At 39.6% G+C, this 22,217-nt stretch overlaps 1 protein-coding gene across 7 annotated transcripts in view; it reads left to right on the forward strand.

The window, feature by feature from the left end:
- kiaa0825 (KIAA0825 ortholog) overlaps window positions 1-22,217 on the forward strand; it is a 398,499-nt gene that overhangs the window by 147,675 nt on the left and 228,607 nt on the right. For all 7 annotated transcript variants that reach the window (XM_048528205.1, XM_048528203.1, XM_059644749.1 and 4 more), the window contains 3 exons: window positions 1,884-2,066; window positions 8,182-8,397; window positions 10,596-10,998. In XM_048528205.1, the coding sequence (XP_048384162.1) occupies window positions 1,884-2,066; window positions 8,182-8,397; window positions 10,596-10,998 (802 nt within the window). The remainder of the gene's footprint in view (window positions 1-1,883; window positions 2,067-8,181; window positions 8,398-10,595; window positions 10,999-22,217) is intronic.

A 22,217-nucleotide genomic window follows, 5' to 3' on the forward strand; every position in this document is an offset into this window, starting at 1 on the left:
TCATTTCGGAAATGTCTTTGATGTAGGGGAGAGTGGTTGTAGTTTCTGGGCCCATTTTGTCTGTTTGTTTGGGTTTGTTGCTGAGAAATCGGCGGACTGTGTTCATTTGGTACCCATTCTTTTTGAGAATTCCTCGAAGCATGGCATTCCAACGGGAACTCCATCAACAAACACATTGGCTCCAAATCAATCTACCATCCTCTGAGAAAAAGAACAGGAAATGATGTCACCAATGCAGGAAATGACATCACCAACCCATGGAAACCTAAACAGATAAATAGAAAGCGGGACATAACACCAGTGCTTCATCGGAGGCTCACTGATGTTGCCTAGAATGGTGACGAAACGTCTGAAAACTAACCTTCCAGCAAACTCCCATCCAGAACCTCAATTTGAGCTCCAAATCTTCTCAAAACTCGCTCAAAGTCACCTTGCTTGATACTGTTGCAGGTGCGGATTTCTTACTGGAGTAATTCAAGCATGGAATTCTTAGAAAGATGAGCTGTCATTGGGAATTGACAACATACTCAATAACTTTGGAAAACAAAGGAATGTTTGTGATTTGACAGCTTGTGAGGTTGATGGGATTAATGTCTTTTTAAAGTCTTATTTTGAGGAAAGAGTAATAATAGCAAACTTGAAAAGAAGACAATACCTTAGAAGAAAAAGCCAATGATAATATCATTAGAATAGTAGTCAGAGAATTGAGGGAGCAGGAAATGCGCCATCCAAGATAAGCTTGGTGATGGCATGTCAGGACATTGGAGAGAAACTAGAAAATGAGGTGAGTTTATTGCCAGCCCAAGAAGATACAAGGCAGATGCTTAGCTTCTAGGACTAGAGAAAATTTACAGTAGACCTCTCCTTGATTTACAAATGTCTGACTTACAAACGTTACCCCATATAGGGGTATAGTTTTAAATATCAACATACAAACATTTCCCATACTTATAAACAATTGATATGATCCACTCATCTTGGGGATGTGTGGTCTATGCGTGTCTTGGGTACTCATACATTTGTGGACAATGTGAGCTTTGAGGACTAACCCAGCAATTTGTCCTTTTTTCATATGTCCAACAGGGCTTTTTAATATGCTTTCAAGCCATACTATCCATTCAGGCTAAGAAGCAGGTCCAACAGTTATGAATTTGGACTGCATTTCAAGAATGGCATGCATTTAGTTGCTTGTAGTCATTTTTTTACAGATGAATAGCATGGTATATAAATTTCAGTGCAAATGATGTTCACCTATAAACTACATCCAAGAGACTGTCCAATCATATCAAACAGTGGTTCAAAACAAACAAGTTACTGACAATGTTCAATCAAACTATGCTCACAAAACTCCAGATATAATGTCCAACATTAAATGCAGTCCTCTGCATTCTCGGTCTATGGAACTGTGCTGTAGAATCCTGATTGTGCTAAGAATTATGCTGACAATCAATTTAAGACAGTATGGCCCATGCTGTGGTGCAATTCTGTATAATTGGAGTGACACATGTTTGCAAAAAGAACAGTCAGGCACATTGTACCTATTTTATCTTCATGAAATAGGTGATTGCATTCTCTGGTATGTTCCTCGGGGCAATGTCCTGACCAATTAGTGTCAATCTGCCTGGTTTAAAGGTAAACAAAGCTTGACAGTTAACCGTCAGTCATCATCTCACTGATGCAGTCTTTATGTCAATGCCTCTACCAATCAATTAACACTCTCCTCATTGTGTATGTGTCCCTCTTTACAATGATATTCTTGTGTATCCTGATAAGTGCAAGACTAAAAGCTTCAACAGTGTTTTTTCAGTTATACACACATCTCTACTGGTAAACATCGATGTGAATATTTATTCTGAAAACATTTTGCTTGTTTTGTGTTCTAGCTATTAACGAAGAGAACTTTAATGATGTTCAGACAAGGGAAAAATGTCATAAACAACCCAAATTGATAGAAGCAATCGTGATGGTGATGATTTACTGCAAATCATTGCCCAGATGTCTCAGTGTTGTTCTTGAAGATTTTATGGACAAACGCCAGATGTGGAATCAGCTGAATTACATATCAGGTATAATGTTACAACATTTTACTGTATTTCAGAATCTTATGCATGTCAATGCTATAAAGTTAATTGTAATTTGGAATACTGTTTTTTAAGGGAACAAAACATATCCACATATCCAGATTGAGACACTTTTGATTTTTTTTTCCCATTTTAGTTTCAAGCTAAAACAAATTATGAAATGGTCTTGAATTTGTTGTTGCTACATTTCTGAGAAAGCGAAGGATGAATACCATTTTTTATTCACTAATTCTGAGCTTATATCAGAATTATATTTTAAAAACTGTAAGCTAGGGATCTATACATTTTTAGAAATTCCAATCATGAGTGAATGCTTGTCAATATTAGAATTTTAAGATGACTTGAAAGCATACATTAAAAATTAATTTTTATTTTTCTAGTATACTGATATTTACAACTAGGAACATGACAATATTATAAATAAGTTCAATGTTTTTAGGAAGACAGTTATGTTTTTTGCATACATTAGCATTGTGTTAAAGGCATATGGAATTATCAGAATAGAATAAACAGATGGAAGTCATTTAATGAGTGACTTCAAAATACTTTGCTTTTGCTTTTGCTTCCCGAGCCTTCTCACATTGACTCTGATAGCTCTTTGATTCCAATACGTACAGTGGGACATTGGCTTTACTGATTTTCAGCTCCTTAACTTCATGTCAGTAAAAAAAAATATATTTTGTTTTTATAAGTAAGTCTATTTGATTTAAAATAATTTTGCAGTTGTTTGCATGTTCTCTTTCTTTATCAGATTCATTCTTCTTCTCTTTGCTGTTGAAGTAATTGATCAGAAATCTTCTGTCATCACAAGCTTCTTCTCAGACTCAACAAACAAATGCAGTTCCTGACACAATTCACTTCATGAATGTAAACCTCTCAAATGCAAGCTTGTCAAGACCAGTTGTAGGACACTTTTGAGGATAACACAGGGCGAATTAAATAACCAAATACAGATCTGTTACAGAATGATTTTCCCGTGGGCATTTTGACCAGAAAGTATTCCAAGCTCACATTTATTAGCAATGAGACTAGCTCAGCAATCTTCAGGGAAGCAGCAACAAATTGAACACCTCTATGCTTGCCAACTTATAAAGGAGGGGTGGGGGAAGGGTTTGCGCTCTGATGCTCCCCATTAGAACTTTTGCAGTACCACCAGGAGACATTACAATTTTGAGACATACCGTGAGGTGAACATGTCAATTATCTGGAAGCAAAACTGGTCAATTCATCAGAGTAGAGGTAAACCCATTAGGTTGCTCGGGCCACAAATGGAAACTTTCCTAACCACGCCCACAGAATTGCCCTTGGTTGTTATAGTAACATTACTAATTAGCTGTTCAGCAACATGAAACAATCTTCCCAGCCTGATTCTGGAAAATTTTCCTAACAGTAATGCGTCATAAGGGAGCTATCCTATGTGTTCTGCTTCCTTTATCCTTGGCCACTTGCCAGCCCCAGATCCTGCAAGCCTTCCCAGACAATTTAAATAATATGTTATTTTAATTGTAATGAAACCCTACAAGAATGACTGCATCATTCAAGACTTCATTGACGAGAAGAGGAAAGCTTTGCCTGGCAAAACAACATCACCAATGAGGCAAAGAGGAGAATGCATCAAACAGCAAATGTGGTTACAAAGGAGAATTAGGGAAATTGAAAACTGATGGTGAACTGAGAAAGCTAAGGAGCTACAACTCCTTGCCACCAAACCTTGCAAACAAACAGTGCCACCAAGTCAATGGACGGACCTAATGCCATTGACCTCAAACCTGTGGAGAGTAAGGATGAGGCCGTTTCGAGAGGCCTACAAAACATCAGCATCTGATAGAGAGTACTCCTGAACTGCAGTACAATTGGAGATGAAGATTTGTTTGAGGAAATCCCCGATTCCCTTTCAAAGATGATCTTGGACTCCCATCTAATGTGACAGAAGTTTAAGTCACAAGTCACCATTGGATAGATGAAGACTGGAAAATCTGCCGGCGTGGTTGGGATTCCAGCGTAGATTTTCAAACTTTTAGGAGCAGAGCGTTCCTCAAAAACTAGGATTTCAAAAACACCCTGAAGGCTTGATGGACACCTCTAAATCAATTTGGACTTTAGCATAAACACAACTGACAGCAAGCATTCTTCTAAATAGTGACGTGATATAATACAGCAATAACTGTAGTTAGTTGAGAGAACGATTAGAGTTGTTCTAAATTATTTTTTAATGTTCATATCAAGGTATGAAGGAGATTCAGAAATCTTAATTTTCAGTAGCATGCATAGTTCGACTTATAATCTGTAAGGAAAAGATCGGATGATCTAATTTTTATTGGATTAAATATTGAGTGCTATGCTTTAGATTTGGGTCAGATTTTGGGCAGATCTTGTGCTCTTCCTTGCAGCAGAAACCTTGACTGGACTAGAGGAGATAATAGTGTGGGAGGCTCAAAATGAGTTTCCTGAAAGTGGGATGAGGCTAAGGGGCTAAGTTTTTAGATGTTTTTGGCAATTAAGGTTTTCCAACAGCAAGCTTTGGGAAAGCCTTGTTGATGCACCTGGATACCGTGCATGCTCGTTAAAAGGAAGCCTCACTGGAATTAGTGTATCTTTCAAACTCAATTCTGTGCAAGTAATTTCAGATTTACAACTGTATTTAATAGTGTTCAGCAGGTTAAGTTGTGTACTTCCTGGAGTTGGAGTTTATACTATATCTTTTTCCTCTTTGGGAAGAATTGTTCTACAGCAGGCGATGATTGTGATTAGATTATGGCTGTCAAAAGGCAAGGGGTAGAGTTGAAGGAAGCAGGAAGAGAGGAAGGATGGCTGCATTCTCAGAGGGCTCCAAGAGGGACAGTGACTGAAGAGAAAGTGAAGATGCATAGTTATGTGGAGGGGCCAGATGCCTTCCGTCATGGATGTTTTATGTATTTTGGTGAAAATAGATCTTTCCAAGTAGGGATGATCAGAGAAGGAAGGTCCTAACGGGCATGGAAAGCAGAGAGGTCTTGGTGGGCATACCGATGCTAAATGGTATAGAGTCAGGGCAGAGAAGGCATATATAAATAATGGTTATATGTCAAGGGTAACAGGAAGAAATTCTAGAGTAACAAAGGGGAAAAGAATGGTTATATTGGCAAGTTCAAGTGTGATGGCAATAAGTTGGTGGGTGACAGAGTAGGGTAGAAGATGGTGAGGAAGCCTGGAATCTGTTGTACCATTTTTTGAAGTGACCTTGAGAAAGTGCAGTCATTTTGAAAGTGTAATCTTTTGAAGTGGGGTAAGGGCCATTCTGAGCAGATGCAGTTAATGGTGAGTACAATTGACTGATTTAAGGGATCCCTAATAATCATGAGTTAAATTAATAGGAACAATGTTCAAGTGTATGCTCATCTCCATGTTCACCCTCAAAACACATTTATTATTGTTGCCTAACTCATGGGTTTCAGTCAAACCCACTTTATAAAGACTTAAAAAAAATTGGCCTGTTTCTCTTGGAGTGTCAGAAGTACAAGAGATAATCTCATTGAAACTTGCAAAACTCTTACAGGATGTGACAAATTAAATGTAGATGGGATATTTTCCCTGGCTGGTGAGTCCCGTACCAGTGGATATAGTGCCAGAATAAGGGGAAGAGCATTTAAGCTGAGGAGGAATTTCTTGACTTCGACAGTGGTGAATTCTTTCAAATCATACTACCCAAGGGGGCTTTAGAAGCTCAAATATTGTGTTGATTTCTGTCTTGAATGTGTATATTTCTGAACACTAATTATATGAAGAGATAAGGGAAGAGTGAGGGACAAAGACTTATTAAGTTAGATGATCGGCCATGATCTAAATGAATTGTGGATCAGGCTTAATGGTATGAATGGTTTACTCCTGCTCTTATCTTTAATTGAGATCCTAGCAAAGCTGAGAGTTTACAAGCATTGGAGGCAGTCAGAGAATATTATGGATACGGAGGGGCTGTCCTATCATGAGAGCTTGAATGGGTTGTGTCTGTTCTGATTGGAGTTTAGGAGAAGGAGAGGTAACCTTGTTGAAACTTACAAGATTCTTAGGGGGATTAACAGGATAGATGAAGAAACGTTATTTCCCTTTTTGGGAGGGTCCAGGTCCAGAGGGAATAATCTTAGAGTCCCATTTAAGACATAGATGAGGGGGAATTTCTTCTCTTAGAGGGCAGTGAATCTGTGGAATTCTATAGCAGAGGAGGCTTAAAGGTCTGAATTGCCATTTCGAACTTTCTGCTCCTACACCTTATGGTCCTATGTGCTAAGGAGTTAAGACTGCAATGAAGGATAGCTCCGACTGACTGACAGAATACTAGATTTGCATCTATGTTATGGGTAAATGGTGATCAAAGGTCCCTGACAGGTAGTCTCAATAAACAGTGGGTAGATGGAACCTAATTGAGAGCAAGGCAAAGATATTAAACTGAGGCTAGATGGTGATAGTGGGAAGCACAGTAATGATACAGTCATGCCTTCTTATTTCCAGGGTCATTTCTCTAATATTCATGCAATTGAATCAACAGCAAATGATCTTGACAGTGATTCTCAGGAATTGCATTGAGCACAGTATATAGGTGGAGACCAGTCTGTACTCAATATTACATATAGGACATTCCATTGGACAAAATTTCTCAGGGTGGAGACCAGTCTGTACTCAATATTACATATAGGACATTCCATTGGACAAAATTTCTCAGGGCAGATCAAAAGGTCTCAAGAAATCAAGACCAGAGTTGGACCAATATGCAGTTGGTATGCAGAGGTGACTGTTGGTCATTCTGTCTGATTCTTCTTCTAGTTCTGCTGCAACTGCACAGGAACTCGCAGAGAATGGTCTTAGCAAAGCAGCAGCCACAAGGGAAACAGTGAGTGGCAGCAACAGGTCAAGCAACACAAAGGCAATTAAGTTCACTGCAAAATTGAACTTGTCACTGGTAGCTGTTTTTTAGGTGTCAGTAAGATGTGTACAATATCACAGTTTTCTAATAACATGCACACCAGCAAGGTCACCAATGCCCTGATCAGTAAAGCAAAGGATTCATAATCGACCCACACAGAATTGTGGAATTTGTTTCTATAACGGGATTTTCATGGGTGCACAAAGCAAATGACTGCTCACATATGGTGCTGAGAGATCCCTGGAATCAGCCAGCAGCATTCATAAACAGAAAAAGGTTTTCACTATCTGAGTGTCCTGTTTAACTCTCAGGTGCCACAGTTGCATTATTTATAGGGTTTGATTCTCTGTAGGGTTTGATTCTCTGTGACAGGGGATTTCCATGGAGGAGCAGGCTCATTGCACCAGTGTGAACCCCTAAAATACAGCAGAGGCAAGACATTATACGACCCATGCCTTGACAAGGACAACATTAAAGCAGCTTATTGCACTGCTAAAGATGAGTTTCTCTGCTTGAACTGCTCAGACAGAGCAATACAATGTTTGCATGAAAGTGTTCAGGGTTATTTTGGTCTGCTACACCCTGCACAACATCATTCAGTAAAAGGGGGAAAATTATAGGGGAGTGGGGGATGACTAGGTGCTGCCCTCCCTTGGAAACTGGACCTCCCACCTTTACCAGCAGAAGTGTCCTTCTCCTCCATGTCCTGTCATCAACAATCTTACTGTGGTGGACGATTCTGCCATCTTCTATCTATTTCCTCCTCTTTCCCTATTTATTTCAGAACTCCCTTCCCCCCCGCCCATTTCTGAAGAAGGGTTTAGGCCGAAATGTCAGTCTTCTTGCTCCTCTGATGCAGCTTTGCCTGCTGTGTTCATCCAGCACTACACCTTGTTATCTCAGATTCTCCAGCATCTGCAGTTCCTACTATCTCTGAAACACTGTACAAATTAGTCGGTTTTGAATTAATTAAAATTTCAACCAAGGTGATTGGTTACTGCAATCAAACCTGATATTATTGCTTATCTTTGTAAAATGGGTATGAATAATAGTAAGGCAGCTGGGACTCAGTACAATTATGAGGATAAATTTGTGTTAATAAATACTGACCTACTTTGCAGGAATTGAATTGTGTTGATTGTTCCCTGCAATGCATTTTAAATAACCAGAGCTGGCTAATATTAACATCTTTTGCAATTGCAGATAAGTCAGAGGTGCTAAAGTGTCTGAAACTCCACATATCCAAAGCAAACAAGACAACTCTAAAGCAACTGATCTCCTTGCTTCTAATGTGGCAAGCATTAGAGAGTTATGGGACATGTCATCATAAGCAAATGCTTCCTGAAAGTTTGCTGAATAAAATTCCTAAAGAGTGGGATTATTTGCCAAGGGAATTAAAAAGAAGAGAATCTGGAAAAAGTAGGTGTCTTTTTGTTGAAGTGGATAAATTAATCCAATTTTTTAGTTCTGAAAATGCATATTACAGATCCTAGCAACAATGAGTTTTGTAAAAATAATTATTTGAATGGGACAAAAAAATTTATTTGAGTTGTGGTCTCAGGGGATAATTAGTTATGAACTAATATGTTCAAAGGTTATGATTAAACATTTTGTTAAAATGTTTGCAATACAGCCAATACAAACTTGACATTTCCTGAATTAATTTAATTTTATTACAATCCTTTATTCGTTAATGGGATGTTAATATCACTGTAGGCCCAGCAGTTCTTGCCCATCAATTTAGGAAGAGATTACCAGATTTTTGACATCAGAATATTGAAGAAATTGCAATATAGGTCATGTTTTTACAGAGTTGAGTTGACTAAAAAATAGCAACTAGGATCCAATTCCAGGGTTCCTAATCTCATTCCTTCCCAATTTTTCCCAAGTCCTTTTGAGCATGCGAACTGGTTTGTGGCACAAGACTGCACCTGACATTCTAGGACTGGCCAGTTCCTTTGCAAAGAAAGGCGCATCTTACTCCTTCTGCAATTGTATAAAATTGGGCCACTTTTAAAGGGTGCTTGTTTATGATATATCAGAAGTATTGCAAACCATAGTCTGCAACCATGCATTTTTTGAAAGTTCATTTGAATGACCATCGTCATGCTTCCCATGCTAGGTATGCCCCTCCTCCCATAACTCCCATTGTCACTCAAAGCCCACCCCACTTCCCATGCCAAAGTATGGCACTTTCATACCCCTTCATCCATTATGTATTGTATTGGAACAATAGATCCTATAGTGCTACTTTTATGTGTTTAATAAAAAGGCAATCATTCATGACTTTCTACTATATTAAAATTGCTAATATTAAATAAATGAAAGGGTATTAAAAGTGTCAATTATCCAGATCCATTAAGGTTTCAATACCTGAAACTCTAAGGCACTGCAACAACTTAAGCTTGAATAAGCATACATTCTTAAATTATAGAGCTCAGACTGCAGAACTGTCTACCAGGCCAGGATGCTGTTGCTGCTGCTTCCACCAGCTGTTGAACTTTTGGGCTCTGTTTGAAGCTTGGGGGGTGTAATACATTGGCATCATGAATTAAGAAGCATGAGAAGATAAGAATGAGGTGCTGTGGGTGTTTGAGCAGCATGAGGTGACATGGATGTGAGTTTGCTCGCTGAGCAGCTCAGCAAGCAAACTCACATCCAGAAACTCAACCTGAGCTACAAATCTTCTCAAAACTCGCTATGAGGTGACATAGATGGACATCGGGTACATGTGAGGGTTGATGTGGAAGCTCCCTTTTCTGTTCTTTATTGCAGGTGGGTGAGCCTTTTGCATATCCCTTCTCTTCAACCAATAGACTTGTGGCTATATCAAAGCTCTTTCCATTGTTGGCTACCCTGACTTCAACTGGCACTCACCCCTTGGCAATGAGCATCCCTCCTTTAGAAATGGTATATCCCCAAGTTGGCATGCAAAGCCAGCAATTTTCCTAACACCCACTAACCATTCGTGAAGATGAAAGTTTGACCAAAAATTTCTACTCATTCCTGTCCCACTGGATCAGACCACATTTTAAATTACAGGTGGCAAGAACTACTGATGCTGGTGGGGTCCTCGGTAAATATGTAGATCAGATTGAAATTGCATAATTTAGGTCTGATGTGCCGTATTAATTGGTGGCCTAAGCAAGCGAATGGTGACTGTTTTTTCTGGTAGCTCTTCCTACCAAAAAGAGACACAGGTAGGTAAGCTACTAAAAAGAATATTGCATTTAGTTGTGCATCACACAGAAAGGGTTGCACACTCTCAAAGTCTTTGGCAATGACCTTCTGCCACCAGAGTCTCTGGTCCTGTCTCCTCTCTCCTTCCTCCCCAGAGAGTGCATTCTGCTTCGTTTCAGCAGGAGTAAAGGCCTGGGAATGGAAGTGAGGCACTGGACTTGAAATCTCTCTGTGCCTTAATCTATCAATTTGTGCTTACCTCAACACCTTACACAGAGCAGTTTCATCCCATGATAAAATCAAAGTCCATGAAATAAAATTACACTGATAATAGTTTATAAATTAGCCAAACATATGAGTTTACTGTTAGCATATAGTCCCTTAAGATATTTTCAGCATAAAAATACAATTTATGATCCTTAATTTTTTTCTTTCAGATTTGACAAAACTTATGGCTCAGGCTGTTTCTGTAGTAATTGGTAACCTACCTGCAGCAATTTCTTCATTGCCTCCAACAATTAAATACTTCTTCAACTTAGCAGGAAAAAAACTTCATAACAACAGTTCTGAGCTCAGAAGATCATGCCTTCTTTTTTATGTGATTATTATTTGCCAAACTCTAGAAGATGCAAAAGCCATAGAGCTCTTGACAAGTGTTACAATAGATAAATGGATTAAAGATAAACTGAGTTTGTTGAGTGAATGTCTTCAGAGCATTATGGGGCATCAAAAGGAAAATTCCAAACCTATAATACAGAAGGTTATCAATTCTCTGGAAAAACAGAAACCTAAATGGATTGAAGCCCAACTACAAAAAGCAAGAGAAATGTGCACAGAACAGTGAGTAACAGTTATAATATACTGCACTAAAATATTGTTCAGGAATATATATTACTAAATAGTCTCTCATTTTAATTTAGCATTTTAAAATTATAATTAAACTAATGCAGACTTGGCAAAATCTAATAAAGCAATATCACTTAAAATGTGCCTGAATTGAGCTGAAATTAAATTTGCAGCCATGTTGTGTCTAATATCATGTTACACTTTCATTTTAACCTCTTTTAAATAACTGGTACCAACTATATTTCGTAATCATTGTTCCAAATTTTATTTGCCATTTTACAAGTCTTTACAAAGTTTGGAACTAAACTCTGATGTTGTACAGTTTGGGTTTGAGAGAAGGTTCCACTGTGAGACAGGAAGCGAATTCACAATCAGAGATAATAGGCCCTGAAGGGATAAACGTACAAGGATGAGAATTATAAATTAAAGGTTTTGGAGGGCTGGGAGATAACATACATCTCTAACAACAGGAGCTGGGGAGACATATGATACAAGTATTTCTCAAAAAATCAGAAATTTACAGCATAGTCAGAGGTCATTTAGCCTATTGTACCTGCAATAGCTATCACATAGCTAATCAGCCTAATCCCATTAGTTAATAAAATGTGAGGCTGGATGAACACAGCAGGCCCAGCAGCATCTCAGGAGCACAAAAGCTGACGTTTCGGGCCTAGACCCTTCATCAGAGAGGGGGATGAGGTGAGGGTTCTGGAATAAATAGGGAGAGAGGGGGAGGTGGACCAAAGATGGAGAGAAAAGAAGATAGGTGGAGAGGAGAGTATAGGTGGGGAGGTAGGGAGGGGATAGGTCAGTCTAGGGAAGATGGACAGGTCAAGGAGGTGGGATGAGGTTAGTAGGTAGGAGATGGAGGTGCGGCTTGGGGTGGGAGGAAGGGATGGGTGAGAGGAAGAACAGGTTAGGGGGGCAGAGACAGGTTGGACTGGTTTTGGGATGCAGTGAGTGGAGGGGGAGAGCTGGGCTGGTTGTGTCCCATTAGTTCCTAGTTCTGTCGTTGTTGGTTACAACTCTTCACAGTCAAGTATTTTTGCATGTTATCAGGGTTTCTACCTCTGCCATCCTTTTAGGCAGGGTGTTCCAGAGCCCTGAATTTCCTCTTGAGTCCTGTCTAAGCTTCCTACCTCTTCCTTAAAATCTATGCATTCTGGTTATTAACTACCCAACCATTGGGAAACTGAGTCTTCCTACCTATTTGTTTTACTTACATCCTTTGTAGTTTTTTACACTTCAGTTCGATTTCTCCTCAGCTTTCTCTGCTGCAAAGAGATCAATTGCAGCCTATCCAATCTCTTTAGGTTTGCAGATGACCCAGAAATAGGTGGAGTGATTGGTGGTGTCTAAGAAGTGGGAACGCTGCAGAAGGACTTGCACGTGCCAGGTCAGTGGGCAACAAAGACACCAATGGAATACAATGTGGCAAAGTGTGAGGTTATACCTTTTGATAGGAAAACAAAGAAGAGTAGACTACTTTCTAAATGGGAAAAGGCTTTCAAAATCTGAAGTTCAAAAAGCCTTAGGAAGCCTAGTTCAGGGTTCTCTTGAGGTTAGCATGCAGTTTTATTTGGTGGTAAGAAATGCAAATACGATGTTGACATTCATTTCAAGAGGCCTAGCGAAGGAGAGCAGAGATGGACTGCTGAGGCTGTATTAGGCTCTAGTCATATCTAGGGAAAGATGTGCTGGTGTTGGAAGGAGTCCAAAAGAGGTTTACAAGAAAGATTCTGAGGATGAAGTGCTTGTCATATGAGGAGCAGTTAAGGACTCTGAGCCTGTACTTGATGGAGTTTAAAAGGATGAAGTGGGATCTGATTGAAACTTACAGGATTCTGAGAGGCTTGGATAGCGTGCATGTGGAGAAGATAGCTCCAACAGTAGGAGAGACTAGCACCCAGGGGCACAGCCTCAGGGTGAAGATGAAGGAATTTTTTTAGCCTGAGAGCGGTAACTCTGTGGAACACATTGCTGCAGAGGCCTGTGCGTTCCAAGTCATTGAGTATATTTAAGGCAGAGATAGATGGGTTCTTCATGAGTAAGGGGATCGGGTCAGCGGGAGAAGGTAGGAAAATGAGGTTTGAGAAACTCATCAGCCATGATCAAATGATTGAGCAATCTTAATGGGCTGAATGGTCTAATTCTACCCTAAATCTTACTGTCTTATAGCAGACCAGGATCCTGTTTTGTAGCTCCACCAGGCTGACACATTATTTTTGAGAACGCCTGATGCTGGTTCCGGCATGCCCTCCAGCACTCGCCATTGAACCAGGGTTGATCGCCTATCTTGATAGCAATTGTTGAATGGATGATATGCCAGACCATGAGATTGTAGATTGTGTTTGAACATGATTCTGCTGCTAATAATGGCTCTCATTGTCTCATAGGTGTGTCTTGAGTTGCTAGATCTGACCAAAATCTGACCCATTTAGCATGGTTTCAGAGCAGCATCAGAGGAGCAGGATGGTTGACGTGGCCTAGACCCTTCAGAAATTTCTGAAAAATTCTGAATTTCTGAAGAAGGGTCAAGGCCCGAAATGTCAGCCTTCCTGCTCCTCTGATGCTGCTTTGCATGCTCTAAACTTTGTTATCCCATTTAGCACAGTGATAGTTCCACACAACACAAGGTAAGGTATTCTCCCTGTGAAGGTGGGACTATGTGGTGGTGACTCTTACTGGTACTGTCATGGACAGATGTATCTGTGGCAGGCAGATTGGTCAGTATGAGGTCAAGTATTCCTTTCCTTTTGGTTCCCTTACTATCTATTGCAGGCCAGGCGTAGCAGCAATGTCTTTTAGGACTGAATCGTTTTGATCTGTAGTGCTGCTGGTGAGCACCTCTTACAAGTGGATATTGAAGGACCACCCCCTTCCCTGAGTATAATCTACACCTATTTTACTCTGTGCTTCCTCCAACTGTTTTTCGACATGAGGCAACACTCATTTATGAACTGGGGCAACACTCATTTATCAACTGATGGAAGCAGAACATTGTAATCTGCAAGACTTTTGACCTGACACTTCATGTAGTCAAGAATCAATGTTGAGGTCTCTTAGAGAAACTGCCACCTGACCATATACTATTGTGGTCATCACTTCTGCTTGGTTTGTCTTGCCTATGGGACAGTACATGCCCAGGGATAATGGTGTTACTGCCTGGGAAATTATCTGTAAGGTATGATTCTGTGGGAATGGCTCTGGCTATTAATCAACTAGTTTGTGAGATAGCTCTCCTAATTTTAGCACTAGATGTTAGAAAGAAGGACATTGCAGGGGTCAAAATAGAAGCAAGAGAGTAAACTGACAATTATAGACCTGTCAACCTTGTCTCAGTAATAGGGAAAGCTATGATACAGGATGTGATAAATGAAATATTAAATAAAATTGATCTGATTGAGCATAGTCAAAATGGATTCATTAATGGAAGGTCATGTTGACAAACTTATTGAAGTTTTCTTTGAGATGTTACAAACAAAATTTGGGGCTGTACAGTGGCTCAGTGGTTAGCACTGCTGCCCCACAGCACCACGGGCCCGAGTTCAGTTCCACCCTCTGACGACTGTCAGTTTGGAGTTTGCACATTCTCCCCGTGTCTACGTGGGTTTCCTCTGATTTCCAAAGATGTACAGGCTGGGTGAATTGGCCATGCTAAGTAGCCAATAGTGTTCAGGGATGTGTAGATTGGGCGGTTAAAGGGGAATGCGTCTGGGTGGGATGCCCTGTAGGTCGGTGTGGACATATTGGGCCGAAGGGCATGTTTCCACGCTGTAGGAATTCTATAAAAAAATGGATGAAGGAGAGCCCACAGATGCAGTATACTTGGATTTTCAGACTGCTTTGGTAAGATCCCCCAAAGGAAGTTAACTAGCAAAATTAAAGCACATGAAGTATAAAGTTATGTACTGGCATGGATTAATGATTATGTATCAGGCAAAAAAAAGAGTCGGAATAAATGGGTTATTCAAGCATTGACAGACTGTGCCTAGTGGATTACTGCAAAGATCAGTACCTGTGCTCCATCTTTTCACAGAGTATCATTGATTTGGATGTGAGTAACAAAAATGATACTTCCAAATTTACAAATGACTCAATGCTAAGCAGGGAATATGTGATGTGAGGAACATGCACAGAGGTTTCAGGAGGACTTGGACATAACAGACTAAAAATGTTAATTATTTTTCTCCCTCCAGAAATGCTGCTAGACCTGCTGAATTTCTCCAGCATTCTTAGTGATTGTTTCAGACTGTTCAGTATTTTGTCTTTATGGAGATGCAGCAACTATTATGAGGGCACATAGAAAGTTAGCCTTTATTGCAAGAGAAATAAAGAAAATAAGCAGCGAAGCTTAGTTAGGTCAAAGCTGTGCAATTTTAGACTTTTTAACCTCAGGAAAGATATTAATGCCATTGAGGGAGTGCAACAAATGTTCATCAGATTTGTTCCCAGAATGGAGGGGCTGACATATAAATTGAGATTGGATAAAATAGGTCTGCATTTTCGGGAGTTTCAAAAAATGAGAAGTGACCTCAATGAAACCTTCAAAATACTCAAATGATCGGAGATGATAAATGCATGTAAAATGTTTCCCTGCTCGGGGCGTCTATAATCATGGCATGGCTACAGTAATGAAGATGCTATTAGGAGCATGACAAGGGGAAATGTTTTTACTCAGTGGTGAATCAATGGAATTCTCTCGCCCAGAGACTCAGTCTTTGCTTAATCTCGATAGAATTATGATTAACAATGGCGTAAAAGGTATAGAATGGCTAAAAGACATTGAGGTGTTCAATCAGCCATGATAAATATCAAATTGTGAACCAGGCACAAGGGCCTGAAATGCCCGAGTGCTGTTCCCACATATATAAAATTAGAGAGCAGCTTTATATTGTCAATTTGTTTTGGTGTGGAATTTTGCAGTAAAATCCAAAATAAAGTTTAAGGAAACTAATTTTTGATCTTACAACTTTTCCTAAACATCTCTCAAATAGTATTTAGTGTTACCAAAATAAAATGAAGATTTAAATTGGACATTCATTTAACTTTCCACCTAAACTGAATTAATATACACTCATCTGGATAATATCCCCAAACTCAGAAAAGCATACAGCAAACATTCATTTTAACATAAAAATGGCATAATAATACACCTTTGAATATATCACAACTTTAAAGATCTGCTCCTTTCTGCCCTTAGTCATAATTTTTCTAGTCGTCTGTGTTGATTTTATTTCTTTTCCAGTACTTGCAGGACTTCAGCTAACATATTAACCGTTAGTTTTTTCAGTATTTTCCCTTGGAAGGGCTTGGATTTACAATCAGCATGTACAGATATACTCCATTAATATCCAGATTTGTTGATACACTTTCCAGAAATGGTTAGGATTATGTCGTGATTAGAGCCATGTGGATCTCATTGACTATGAGACCTTGATTGGGGTTGTTAACATGGCCCATTCTGTAAACCCTCGCTGATCAATATAAACAAGGGATTCAGAATTTCCTCAGATAAGGAATGGCTTCTGAGCTGGCTGGTTACAGCCTGTGTACTGTATAGTTGTAATTAAAGGGTGACTTGGTGATGGAACACCAGCCTCTGAGTAGTTATTACAGTGCACATGCAAGTAATTGAGAAGTCTTATTGCTGATACACATTGGAGCCTATTAATGTGAGTAGCTTCACTTATTTAATGAGTTTGGGAACTTGTATAAATACCTGGTTTATTTGGGAAAATAATGACTGAGCAGTTATGTCACAAACTGCTTATGCAAAAGCCCAGGCTGGTGCCTTGGAACAGGGATTAAAGTCTCACCATGACAGCAGGTGGAATTTAAATTCAGCCCATGAATCTAGATACAATGTGTCTCAGTAATGTGATCATGACAATGATCATTGATTGTAATAAAAGCTTATCTGGTTTACTAATGACCCTCAGGAAGGGAATCTGTCATCCTTAACTTCTGTGGGTAATATGTGACTCTAGACCCTCAGCAATGGTGTTGATGCCAAACCACTGTAAATTCTTTGAAATGACCTGGCAAGTTACTCAGTTCAAGGACATTTTGGGAATGACAATAAAATTGCCTTGCCCAAGTGATTCCCACATCCCATGGAAAGATTAAAAAAAAACTTATGTCTTCAGTAGAATCACTACTAGAGGCAACTTAGCAGAAAAAATGTAAAATGATAATGTAAGTTTAATAATTTACTCAATTTTTTAATCATTTTAATGTTTTTATAGCTGTTACAAATATGTTGAATAATGTGTTCAGTTTAGATCCTGCCTAAAAGGATTTGATTAGTTTGCCTTCTTTTGGAGCTGCTACTGACTCCACATTATCAATTTGTACTTTTATAATTTGCAGTGATCATTCCTGCTTGCAACTTTGTGTTTGGAATGATCTCCATGTACTTTTATTGCAGTGGGATATGACAATTTGCACGTAAAGTGGCACGGTACTCACTGTTTGATAACCACATGCAAGAAAATGTTACTATTTGCAATGTATTTATTGCGTTGTTAGTGTTGAGTCACTGTTACAAAGAGGTGCTATGTGGGGAGAGGACCTGGATGGGCTTCCATTTTGAAATTTGCAATTTGTGTTACCTTTACAATTTGATACAATAACTCTGAATTAATTGCTTCTCTAAGTTGTAGTTTTTGAATGTAGTAATAGCCATGAAGTACAAACTTATAGTTTACATTCTGTCTACTTTTTTTAATGTGTATCTTGCAGAAATACACAGTTGAAAAATATTTCTATTCAGTGAGTTCTGTCCGAATTTGAATGTTTACAGTTCTTTGAGATAGAACATAGAAAAGTACAGCACAGTACAGGCCTTTCGCCCCACGATGTTGTGCCATGTATTAATCCTAATCCAAAAATAAATTAACCTAACCTACATTCCCCTCAATTCACTGCTGTCCATGTGCATGTCCAACAGTCGCTTAAATGTCACTAATGCTTCCACGACTGCCACTGACAAAGCAATCCATGCGCTCTCAACGCTCTGGGTGAAGAACCTCCCTCTGACGTCTCCTCTATACCTTCCTCCTAACACCTTAAAACTATGACCCCTCGTAGCAGTCAGTCCTGCCCTGGGGAAAAGTCTCTGACTATCAACTCTATCCATGCCTCTCATTACCTTGTACACCTTGATCAGGTCACCTCTCTTCCTCCTTCTCTCCAGAGAGAAAAGTCCAAGCTCAGTCAACCTCTCCTCGTAAGACAAGCCTTCCAGTCCCAGCAGCATCCTGGTAAACCTCCTTTGCACCCTCTCCAAAGCCTCCACATCTTTCCTATGATAGGGCGACCAGAATAGGACACAATATTCCAAGTGTGGTGTCACCAGGGCTTTGTAGAGCTGCAGCATAACCTCGCAGCTCTTAAACTCAATCCCCCTGTTAATGAAAGCCAAAACACCAAATGCTTTCTTAACAACCTTATCCACTTGGGTGGCAACTTTGAGGGAGCTCTGCACTTGAACACCAAGATCCCGCTGTTGCTCCACACTGCCGAGAATCCTGCCTTTAATCCTATATTCAGCATTTAAGTTCGACCTTCCAAAGTGCATCACTTCGCATTTATCCAGGTTGCACTCCATCTGCCATTTCTCAGCCCAGCTCTGCATACTGTCAATGTCTTGCTGAAGCCTGCAATGGCCCTTGATACTATCAACGGCACCTCCAACCTTTGTGTCATCAGCAAACGTACTAACCCACCCCTCAACCTCCTCATCCAAGTCATTTATAAAAACTACAAAGAGCAGTGGCCCAAGGACAGAGCCCTGCGGGACACCACTCAGCACTGACCTCCAGGCAGAATACTCACCATCTGCAACGACTCTCTGCCTCCTGTCAGCCAACCAATTCTGAATCCAGACAGCCAAATTACCCTGTATCCCATACCTCCTGACTTTATGAATGAGCCTGCCATGGGGAACCTTATCAAATGCCTTGCTGAAGTCCATGTACACCACATCCACTGCTCGACCCTCATCAACCTGTCCCGTGACTTCCTCAAAGAACTCAATAAGATTTGTAAGGCATAACCTGCCCCTCACAAAACCATGCTGACTCCCTTTAATCACGCTATGCTTTTCCAAATAGTCGTAAATCCTATCCCTCAGAATTCTTTCCAAAACCTTGCTGACTACAAATGTAAGTCTGACTGGTCTGTAATTTCCAGGGATTTCCCTATTCCCTTTCTTGAAAAGAGGAATAACATTTGCCTCCCTCCAATCTGCCGGTACGACTCCCGTGGAGAGTGAGGAAGCAAAGAACTTCGCCAGCGGCTTAGCAACCTCCTTTCTCACTTCCCGGAGCAACCAAAGATAAATCTGGTCTGGCCCTGGGGACTTATCAATCTTAATGTTTGCCAAAATTTCCAGCACATCAACTTCCTCAATCTTGATCTGTTCAAGTCTGTTTCCCTGCTCCTCAAAGTTCTCATTCACAACAAGGTCCCTTTCCTTAGTGAAAACTCAAGCAAAAAACTCATTTAGGGCTTCCCCTATCTGCTCGGACTCCACGCACAAGTTCCCTACGCTATCCCTGATTGGCCCTACCTTCTCCCTGATCATTCTCTTATTCCTCACGTATGAGTAAAATGCCTTCGGGTTCTCCCTAATCCTTCCTGCCAAGCCTTTTTCGTGCCCCCTCCTGGCCCTCCTCAGTCCACTTTTGAGGTCCTTCCGAGCAAGCCTGTAATCCTCTAAAGCTGTGCTAGACCCTTGCTTCCTCCACCTTACGTACGTTGCCTTTTTCTTTGTGACAAGAAGCACCTCTGTACCCATCATCCAAGGCTCCTTAATCTTACCCCTTCTTACTTGTCTCAGAGGAACAAATTTATGTTTTATTTCATATTTGGTGATATAAATTATTGGTTTTTGTGTTGCTATTATTTTATTGGACATAATTAGTCAATTAAAATGGACTGTTGGGCATTTCAAACACAATAATCAAATTGATTTTACATAGTGACTTTACTGTAAATAATCACCCCAAAATGCATCGCAGTAATATAACTGGATAGATATGTTCTCTTAGATAACAAGGTGTAGAGTTGGTTGAACACAGTAGGGCAAGCAGCATCAGAGGAGCAGGAAAGCTGATGTTTCGGGTCTGGACCCTTCTTCAGGGTCCAGATTCTCTAGCACCAGCAGTTCCTACTATCTCATACGTTTTCTTTGCATGCTTTCATGTTTTTTTAGTAGAATTCTATCTTTTTTTTTGTGAGGAACTGGCTACATTGTTGTTGTGGAGGTCAGTGAATGGACTCTCCAGACCAAAAACCTCGTTTCATACTATTCTATGTTACAGGTCTGTTTAATTTAGTATTTCCTTTTGAAATGCACCTGTTTGGGACCTTCTTTGACCACAGGATGTCCAATAACATTTTACATTTTGTTTTTACTGTTGTAATACAGGAATATTGCTACCTTACGAGTACCAGAATTCAGCTTCGAAACTACAAGCGTGTTAATTTTGTTTATTTGGTTGTAATTTTGAAAAGTTACTTGGTGCCATGTGATAGAAACCTGCATGTTAGAATCATACAAAATTGCATTTTTCAACATATTAATCCACAAATAAGTTATTCAAATGTATTTCAGTTGTTTATTGATTATGTACTGAATTAGTCATTACTAGATTGATCAGTCTTCCGAATATGAAATGCAGCGTTGTTGATGTTGTATAACACGGAACAACTTCACTTCTTTATTGAAAACGTGCAGGATGTTAGGCACTGGTGAAAATGGTAGCAGAATGCATCACCTGCTTATTTGTACTTTGTGCTAACATTATTGTTCATTAAAATAACTTTCAGTCTGTAGTGTTCTCTCAGTGGTAATCCCATCACTCAGTACTCGAAAATAAATATGCAGCTTAGAATCTGAAGAAATACCTGACTTTGCAAAGCAATTTGTCCAAGAAAAGATTATTGTTTTCCATCATGGTGACCCTGACTTGCCTGGCTGGGTGCATACACAGATTAAGATGAATGCAGTTATTCCTTTGGCTGAGGACTGCTTCTTTCAGGCAGCATTCTGTCTAATGATATGATTGATAGGCTGTCCCAAATCTGCAGAGGAACTCATTAATCATTGGTGTGACTGAATACAATCATCTGCTTCACCTGCAAAGTGATAGACAGAAAAGGATATGATTCAGGTGCTGACACTATGCACTGATTGGTCAGAGGCCTCAACTTTTTCAATGTCAGCCTGCAAGATTGCTGATAAATGGCATAGTTTGTTCTTCCCTTATGTTCTGAAAACAAGGCATGGTGTCCTTTCAGAACTAATATTTAACAGAGAAATTTGGATGTTTAAAGGTCTACATTGACATTACCTTTTTATAACTTGCAATATGTTTGTAAATTTCCATCAGCAAACAATGAAAGGCACTAACAGTGTACTCTTCTTTAATACTCTGGTTTGTTCGCCCTTCCCTCCATTCTTTACTTTTATAGTCATTCACCTCGAAAGACCACTTTTAAACGTGGCGAGAATAGTAGTAGAATCTACCATCATTTATGTAGATAAGTGAACTCATTAATCTGTTTATTACCCTAACACTGCAACACTTTGGTGCTAACTTTGAATACCCAGCATTTAAGCCTATGTTCAAAAATATAAGTGCACTTCATAATTCCAATTAAATCATTGTATGTGGGGCAAAATAATTTTAAGCTGTTACAGTTTGAAGCTTGTGTTCATTTACATCCTGCGTATGCCTTAATTATAAATTTTATGAGAGTTTAACAAATGTGTATAAACCTGGCATCAGATTATGGCCATTGTGAAAATCGAGAATGGAAATTTAATATTGAAGTGTCATGGATAAAGAATCAGTGCACATTAGTAAGCGCATGGTAAATGATTGAATGAAATTTAAAGTGAATTTGGAAATCAACAGAGTTCTTTATTAAATCATGAGCTGTTCAGATGTCATATTGACACATGTCGGTGGTAGGTGAGACACTGGAAGAGTGGATCTGCAAAAGAAGAGCAATGGTGGCAGGAGATTTAAAAATTGGTGCAGAAAGTCTGTTCACCTGTTTCTATCTGTTAGAAATGAAATATGACATCACAGGAAACCATGGAAGTGAGTAGTGGGTATATCTTCTTCACAAATGGTTTAAATCAGGAAATGTTATTATGGCTGAAGAGTACAGTTATGAAATCCATTTTACAATTATTT

Source organism: Stegostoma tigrinum, chromosome 3 (genome assembly GCF_030684315.1).
Source record: "Stegostoma tigrinum isolate sSteTig4 chromosome 3, sSteTig4.hap1, whole genome shotgun sequence".
NCBI classification, from domain to species: Eukaryota; Metazoa; Chordata; class Chondrichthyes; order Orectolobiformes; family Stegostomatidae; genus Stegostoma; species Stegostoma tigrinum.